Source organism: Nymphaea colorata, chromosome 3, assembly GCF_008831285.2.
Source record: "Nymphaea colorata isolate Beijing-Zhang1983 chromosome 3, ASM883128v2, whole genome shotgun sequence".
In the NCBI taxonomy this organism is placed as follows: Eukaryota; Viridiplantae; Streptophyta; class Magnoliopsida; order Nymphaeales; family Nymphaeaceae; genus Nymphaea; species Nymphaea colorata.
In genome coordinates this window covers 7,509,901-7,518,749 of record NC_045140.1, presented here as the reverse complement: position 1 = coordinate 7,518,749, position 8,849 = coordinate 7,509,901, and the positions used below count along the sequence as shown (strand labels likewise).

At 37.5% G+C, this 8,849-nt stretch overlaps 1 protein-coding gene across 1 annotated transcript; it reads right to left on the bottom strand.

Moving 5' to 3' along the window:
* Positions 1 to 2,564, bottom strand: LOC116251185 (peroxidase 11). Its single transcript, XM_031625299.1, has 4 exons — positions 2,270 to 2,564; positions 1,988 to 2,179; positions 1,346 to 1,511; positions 1 to 738 (listed from the first exon to the last, which is right to left on the bottom strand). Exons 1-4 carry the CDS (start codon positions 2,477 to 2,479, stop codon positions 317 to 319), a joined length of 990 nt encoding a protein of 329 aa, XP_031481159.1. The 5' UTR covers positions 2,480 to 2,564; the 3' UTR covers positions 1 to 316.
* Positions 2,565 to 8,849: the final 6,285 nt, after the last annotated feature.

Here is an 8,849-nt window from a genome sequence, read left to right as displayed (position 1 = left end):
TGAAAATCTGACCGGATTTAGATTTAAGAAAATCTGACCGGAAACAGCCACAACCTCAAGCTAGGAAATACAGAGACGGAGAACTAGAAAGAGAAAGACAGAGACGGAGAGATGAATTTTGCTGCAACAATTCACTTTGCTCACTGCTTGCTGACAATCCCGAAATGAAAATTTATATTTTCTTGTTCTCAAATCTTTCTCTAAGATAATCTGATGTTCTCACTCAATCGATCTGCTCAATCAAATGGATGGTAATTGCAATCGAATGCCACACAAATGCTTGTCAAGAGGCTCATGAACAAACACCGAATCGACCTCAGATGTTGACAAACCTGCACTTCTTCCGGACTTCGCCCGTGCTATAGCTCACTGGATCTGTTATATTTCCCAGCTTCACCATTGACTCAGAGAACTGCTTGAAGAAGGCCAGCACGTCCATCGCATACTCTGTGATCAATGGCTTTGTGTCCTTAGACAGGAGGCTCGAATACATGGCTTGGTCAGAGCTCAGAAGCCCCTCCCCTCTGGTCAGGATCTGGTAGAACGAATTGTCGAAGAGAGCCGGAGAAAGATAATCCAATGAAGTGATGTTGTCGTCGTTCCCGACTGGTGGGCACGCCGATTTCAGGTTGTAGAGGTAAGCTTGGCTCAGTGGGTTTGCTCCAATTGTGTCCTTGAAGTCGCCATGGATCCTGTCCCTGTAGTTGGTACATCTAGACATTCCAATCGTATGTGCACCTGCCATTTTTTTGTTCTTTTAGCCATTAGTCTAAAACTTTGAAGGCCTAATTGATATGCTAACAAGTTGTTATTTTTTCATGAATTTACAAAAAAAATTTGTGGTAGATTCATGAAACACTTATGCATAGAATTTTATTTTATATGAAAGTGCCTATTTTTTTGGGCAGATTCATAAATAACGAATTTTACTATTACCAAATGACCCCTAATTAGTACAAGTTGGAAACCATGCATCTATAAGTAAATGGATGTTGTCCAGATAATACTTTCCCATGCATAGGAGAAGCGACTTGAGTTTTTCATAGACGCATTTGTTCCACTTTCGAAACAAGTTCTTTTCCTATACCGTAGACATTAACAACTACTGCTTAAGGAAAAAATTCATGAACTTGGACTTGGATTTTAATGCAGTATATATCTACGGCTCCCGTTAAGTGGGTTTCGTTTTATAAGTTAGTACATGAAAGGCAGATGTATCGATCAATGGTTGGTGAACCAACAACCACTTGGTTGCTGTTGTAAATGGTTGGTGCCTTGAGTGGATTTAATTTACTACGAACTGCTATTGGGATCAAATAATAAAGTAAGTAGTAGATGAAAATACCAACTAGAGCCACCATATCTGTCAAAGAGAGCCCCTGATTCTGAAACTTGGCGAGGAGGGTCACAAGGCCATGACTAGGCAACGGGAGATCGACGTCCGCCCTGGCTAAGCTTGCCGTTGTTGAGTCTCTCCTTCCTAGCGGAACGTCCCAACACGGCCCCCCAGTCTGCAATCTCATCATAAACACCAATATTTTATTAAGTTCAAGATTATATGTCATATCAAGTCCAATTATCTAGTTAGCTAGCTGCTAATACTTTGGGCCATAAAGTTTATTTACATTAAGGAGATTAAATATTCATAACAAATAGTAAAAAAATATATCTAGCTTGATAGTATGAAAAAGATAGAAGGCAGTGATAAAGTTTATTTACAACGAGGAGATTAAATATTCATCACAAATAATAAACAAAGTATACACATATGAAGGAATCACGAGTTAAATGTTTAGAATGTTTGCAGATGCACCGGTGGCTGAAATGCATCTTTTGTCTTGATTTTGCAACTATGATAAGAAGAATTCATAGTGGACTGGTAATAAAATTTCATCTCCGCTTTCAGATTTAATTTGGAATAAATTTAGCAGTGATGGATGCACGCTTTGCTTGCATGGTAAACATATTATGCAGAGTTCTGTCTTACTAGGACAACAGCGTCTCTGGCTGCAATTGCAAGTATGTCTGCGCAGGACACGATTCCTGGGCACCTGGCTTCCACCATGGTTTTGATCCTGTCCACCAACCTGAATCCTCTCAATGAATCCTTGTTTGCGATTGCAGACCTTTCGCCGATAAGGGTTCTAGTGTCGTCTAGCAGCACCGATCCATCGCACCCCTGTGAAGGAATATATATGTAGAACCAATGTGTTCAAGCTAGGGGGATGCATGTCTGCTGTGTGCAGGCTTAGCTTTGTATACATCATACCTGAACAAAACAGTCATGGAAATGCAGCCGGAGAATTGAGGCGGCCGTCCGGCGATCGGCGACCACTGCGCACTCCATCTCTCTCCTCACTATGTGAAGCACTGAGGGGCAAGTCTTAGAGTAGTAGTCTAGTGACAGAGGTGGCACTTGGGCATGTGCAGTGATGGCCAAAGCAGTGATCAGGAAGAAGGCTAGGATGTTCCTGGCCATCTGAGGAGTTGAAGATGGAAAACTGAGCTTCTGTGGACACTGCCCAAGCTGCAGATACGGGCTTCTACTTATAACACCTAGAATTCAGAAATGTTCTTCGTTTGGACTTGACTGCTAATTTTAGCGTCTTAACTCATAAATCCTTCCAGCATACATATTATACATAATGCATGTCAATGCAAAATTAAAGAACAAAGTTTTATTTTCGGGGTTCCTTTTCCCATAATTTCAAAAAAAGAGACTACAATTTGCAAGTTTTTAAGAACACCATGTTTTTTCATGAAATGAATTTGAAGGAAGTTTTTGTAAACTTGAAGAGCAAAAAATGTTAGTGAATACGAGTATAATCCATAGTTTTAAAAAAAAATCTGTTTTTTTTTTTTTTTGAAAAAAGCGTGTTAGAAAACAAAAAAATAAGTCAAACGAAAGAAAACAGCAACACGCCATTTTTTTTGGAAAAAAATACCAAAACGAAGAAACGCAAACCAAACATGTTTTTCCTTTTTTGTTTTAGGGTTTTTTTTAAATTTTTTTAACGCAAAATGCTTGTTTCCATTTTAAAATATTTATTTCGTACTTATGCATTTATTTTTTGACTTTGCCTTTAATTTCTCATTTATTTTATTTTTTCATAATTTTCAAGACTTTTAAGTTTTTTTTTTCAAGTTCGCTGTATTATAAATAAGAAAAACCCTACCATTTAAAGTGTGAAAACAATATTTGTGACTATAATATAGTCTATTGACAGAGGTCACTATGATTGAAAAAATTAAGCAGCTATATTTACTAGTCCTTTTCAAATTAACAAAAAAATTCACTTTGAACAATCAATTTGACAGTTTCTAGGTGCAATTTTGCCGTTTTCTGGAAAATTTTGAAAGGATGTCCCACTTTAGAATTATGGAAAAAGGAAGGCATGGAAATGGTAATTTCGCTGAAAAAGAAAACCGTATGTATTAGAAAATCGAACTCGCTTGATGAAATTACGAAGACGCATGGTCTTCTTGCTCCCCAATTTCCCTAACTTAATGCATCACGTATGTAACGTATAGAAGGAGAAATGTGAACTCCAAGACAATCTAAACATCAACCAGTTTTAGCTAGTTTTCCATGTATTGGCGTGTAGGTTTTGGTAGTTTATGTGAATTGGCCACCGTTATTTTCTCTATTCTATTTTCATCACCATCAACTTCTGATCTGAGATTTTGATATTGGAAGTAGGAAGGACCATTAAGTCACCGCAGTCAGGGATTTAGGTCAGGTTGGTGAATCTGTTGCAGACTAACACTGACTTCCACCGAGCTTCTTGAGATAGCGTGAAGATATCCATTTCGAGGGTTGTTAGACTTTGTTTAACCACATGGAATCTATGCTCTTGCCCAGTCCGTAGGCTTCTAGGAGAAGATTTTACAGTTGATGTGTGTAGGCTTCGGTTGGAGAGATTATTGTTTTGATCCTTCCTTTTGCGCCTTGGAGTTCTTTCTGCTCTTCAACTGGTTCTTAGTGCGTGCGTGGAGCATGCTCGAGGGCCGAACACTACTCAAGCAACACAGCAGGATGCCTCCCAGCCATGACCAGATGGGAAAAGAAAACTTTTTATTTTTGCTTTTTGTTCTGAAGGACGTCAGTAAAAGTGACTTGTTTAGCAACATTTGCAAAATGGATGTCGGTAAAAGCCCAACTTCAATGACATCGTAATACCACGCCTTGGTGAATGCTACCTTTCATCCACATCTTCCTTTGGTTGTCGGCGAAAATGAATCTTCACTGACATTTGCTTCAAATGTCAGCTTTCCCATGCGTCGCTGAATCCTTTTTTTTTTTAGTGCTTGTAAGTAGGAATGCGCCAATGATTCCGATTGGAATTCAATATCCTATTAAACTGTTTAAAAAAAAAAACAGATATATAAAATTATTTAACACCAAATTAAGAAAATGGATCAGATTTGGATTTAAGAAATGACTTCAAATCGGATTTGGATTTGAATTCAGTTTCAGATTTAATTTTAAATATGTATCCCATATCCAATACTGCCCATGCATTTTGAAAGCAATTGGTTTATCATATCCTGGTGCAACCCTGATCTGTTTGTGTATCTAAAAGTCCAAATGGTTGTGAAAATAAATTAAGGTTGGATTTGGATCTGATTTGGATTAGAAATTTACAAGTCAGATTTGGATATGGCATAGACTTTTCTCCAAATCGTATTTAAGTCCAAATATTATTTGAGCATCTGACAAATTAGAAAAAGTAAAGAGAATCTGATATTCTTCGAATTCGATACATTGACATCCCTATGCCTACATGGGCAAGGGATCCTTTTTTCATTTAAGGGCATTGTCTGTCATTTAGCCACCGAACATGCAATAGAGTCAAACATATAAACAGATCCAATTGTTTCTAGTTTCAATGTACATAACAGTGGTCTAGAACCTCCTTGTTCAGGCTCCATGCAAAAGTAGAGTATGTCAACTGGCTACGAGATCTAGACTACCTATAAGGATGGTTGGCTACAGATCTAATTTATGACCAACTGCAACATATCTAAGTTTTGGAAGACTTGAAATGTTTGTTAGTATTACTGTATTATCCATCGTGCAAGGCAACCTAATTCCCAATGTTGGGGATTCCAACTACTATCTAGCACATGTGCTTTGTGCTTCAGAATACAATTCTTTTTTGCTCTATATATCACAAATGATCAACATATTTTAGCGCATGGTGGGGTTATATCTGGGCAACAAGGGAAAGTGTTATATATAGAGATAAGATCAATATGCAAGACATGATCAGACAGATCTTATGTGGTGTTTCATTCATTGTTAAGTAGCATCACATTGAGCACTTGTTCAAGAAATATGGATGGCACTGTAGAGAGGTGGACCACCCAACCATTTCATGAAGTTGATAGGAGAACTTTTGTGTTGTTTATTTAAAATACTCCATTGACTATTGCGTCAGTTTTTACTTTTTTTCTTTTCTTGTAGTTTGTAAAGTATGTATTCTTCATTCCTCATGCATTTGGCCATCCTCATAATGCAGTTTCTTATTTTTTTAATCTTTAAAATTTTGAATCCCACCAGTTTTTTTTACACGATCGGAACCTGAAGATGTATACTATTATATATTAAAGAAATAGCAAACTTGTACACGTTTTTGAAATGAGCTTGAATTAAAGAAACCAAGACCTTAAACCTGATAATTTGACGTCCAAAATCATAATTGCTGCTAAATGTGGTTCTGAAAGCTGCTTAAATCAAGCACATGTTACAGCATATTAGATGGCTGATTTTTGTGATGAATTGGTCATGATTTTTGTGTTGAATAATCATGCTTAGCTTTAGAGGTGTAGATTGAACAAACTAATAACAGAGAAATGCTTGCGTTCTTTTTTCCCTGCTTTTTCCCTTGTTCCATTTCCTTTGTTTTCTACTGTTTATTTATATTTACAGCATCAAGCTTGTGTTGCTTTCTTTATTGAGCCCTTAATTTCACATGATATCAGAGCTATACATCTGATACATTGTGCGGGAAATTCATCGACTTTTTCATATGCTTCAGCATCAAAAGCATCAATAGAGGTGGTAGTTTGAGTTCTTGAATCCCTTCTTCCTCCATCATGGTGGCAACCTAGATGTGTTACTAATGTTTCCACAATTAACTGCTAACAACTATGTTAACATAGGGTAAATCGATATGTATATGTCTCTAGCTGCAAATAGTAAGCTATGTTTTGTGGATTGTTCCATGCTTCAACCAGAAGTAGGGTCACCTAAGTATGCACTACCACTGTGATGCAACAATATAGTGTTGTCATGGCTAATCAATTCTCCATCCAGAGAATTTTGGCTTAGAGTGTTATCTATGCCACTGGTGCAAGGAAAGTGTAGATTGATTTGTAGGAGAGGTTTATGAAAAATTTTGCAACAAGGAAATATCATATCAAAACTGCAACAAATCGGTTCTCCCACGATCACCAATTTGTTGTTGATTACTTCACTCAATTTAAATTGTTTTGAGATGAACTAATGTTGTGTGAACCTGTGCCAAGTTGTCCATGTGGTGCCATGAAAATTATCGTAGAAAGACAACAAAAGCTACGCAATTATTGATGGTGCTCAATGAGTCTTATAAGACAATAAGGGGATATATCTTACTTATAGAACCTCTTCCTTCCATTGCCAAAACATATTCCCCAATTCTATAGTAACAGAAATAGAGAGGCACCATGATATCTCTTGAGCACTCAGGTTTAGCTGCACTTAGCACTCATCCATTCATGGGGAAAACAATCAATGTTAATTGTGGTTTGTACACAAGACCGACTTGCAACAAGTGCTTCAAATTACATGACCGAAGTTCAGAAATCAAAAGGGAATGCTCATTTTGTTGCTGATGCCTCTAACTATGCTGATCATGCTAAAGCTACTAACAAGGAGATTGCTCCCATGATCATGGAGGAATATTATAAAGTCATTCAAGTATTTATTGAAAAACAATGTTGTACATATCGTACGATACGACCCCGTATCGTAAGATACGTATCGTCTCGTTTGAAAAAAATGGTACAATACACCTCCCATATCGTAAAAAGGGGGTGTATCGGCCCTGTATCGCACGTATCGTACGATACAGGGCCTGAATCATACGATACAGGGTCTGTATCGTACGATACAGGCCCTATATCATACGATACGGGGCGATATACCCCGTATCGTACGATACGTGCTAAAAACGCAAAAGGGGGCCCGAGACCTACTTATTCGGCTTCTTTTTGAAATTTTTCTTTCGTTCTTCATTTCTAACGCTTGGATAGTGCCGTGAGGGAGGGCGATCGTTCATTTTTACCATGAAAAACTTGATTTTCATCGTCAAATCGAAGATTAAGTGGTCGATTTGTGTGTGGGTGCTTGATTTTCATGGGAAGGAAAGGGGTTTTCTTCATTTCAGACATTTCTTCTTCGTAAGGTGTGAAATCTCATGTTCTTACCATGTATTCTTAATTTTTTACCGTATAATCGTAGATTGGAAGACTTTGAGTGTTTTTCATTAAGTTTACCATAGGATTTCGTTTTTTTTTTTTTGAAGATATGGATCCTACATGGCAATGGTGCGAAAAGGGTGAAAGAGAATAACCGTTTGAAACTCAAATGTAGCTTCTGTGGGAATATATTTTCAGGAGGGATTATTAGAATGAAACACCATTTGGCAGGGACCTCCAAAGATGTGTCTCCTTGTGTTGGAGGACCAAACAAACCTTTGCCTCTATTTGTGCGTCAACAATGTTTAGATATGTTTCATGCTTTACGTCAAAAGAGAATACAAAAAGAAATTGAAGATGCAGATGTAGGCTATAATGTGCCTTTGGAAGATGAAGAAGAAGAGGAAGAAGCTTATGAATGTGATGATGAAGACGATAGCAGTCTAAGAACAGATTTGGACACCTCAAGAGGCAGAGATCGTAGAGGAAAAGGGATTATGTATGAAGGAGGTCGATCTGGCCTAACAGAAAGGAAGAGAAGAGGCACAACAGATATTAGAGCCAGGCGTGGTATGCGACCACCTAGTGGTAGAGTTCCTACTGGTAGGTCTAGTGTTGGTTCTATTAAGAGTTTTTTCCTTTCATATACCAGCCCAGGTGGTCAGCCGCAGATTCATGCTGCTATGACATCTAAAAATATGTTATATCATGCACAAAAGCAGGTAGGGAAATGGTTTTATGATGCATGTATTCCATTTAATGCAGCTAATTCTTTTCAATTCTAAGCCATGGCAGATGCAATTGCTTCTATAGGCCCCGGATTCAAAATGCCATCATATCATCAGTTGAGGGGTAAAATTCTTCAGGATACAGTCAAAGAAGTGTCTGAGCATTGCGATGAGTTGAAATTATGTTGGAAGGAAATAGGTTGCTCCATTATGTCAGATGGTTGGACTGATACAAGGTCAAGAACACTTGTAAATTTTCTTGTTTATTGTTCTAAAGATACTGTTCTTGAAATCTTTTGATTTGTCTAATGTATTTTGATAATGTCGTACAAGAAGTTGGACCTGCAAACATTGTACAGTTTATTACAGATAATGCTGCAAATTATAGAGCTGCAGGAGATTTGTTATTTCAAAAGTATAGAACATTTTATTGGAGTCAATGTACCACTCATTGTATTAATCTAATGCTTCAAGACCTTAATAAAATGCATGATATGAAATCAGCCATTGACCAATGTCAAGAGGTAACAAAATTTATCTATAATCATGCATATGTATTGAGTTTGATGAGAAACCTTACAAAAGGAGTTGAATTAATACGACCTGCATAAACTAGATTTGCCACAAATGTATTGACTGTGCAGAGTGTGGTGAAACAAA

What these genes read in the sequence shown, in the direction of transcription:
- LOC116251185 (XM_031625299.1), bottom strand. Translation starts at nt 2,479, where the DNA reads ATGGCCAGGAACATCCTAGCCTTCTTCCTGATCACTGCTTTGGCCATC. An exon ending in CCAGAGACGCTGTTGTCCTA is followed by an intron (nt 1,512 to 1,987) that starts GTAAGACAGAAC and finishes ATGAGATTGCAG; the next exon opens with ACTGGGGGGCCGTGTTGGGA. An exon ending in AGATATGGTGGCTCTAGTTG is followed by an intron (nt 739 to 1,345) that starts GTATTTTCATCT and finishes AAAAAATGGCAG; the next exon opens with GTGCACATACGATTGGAATG.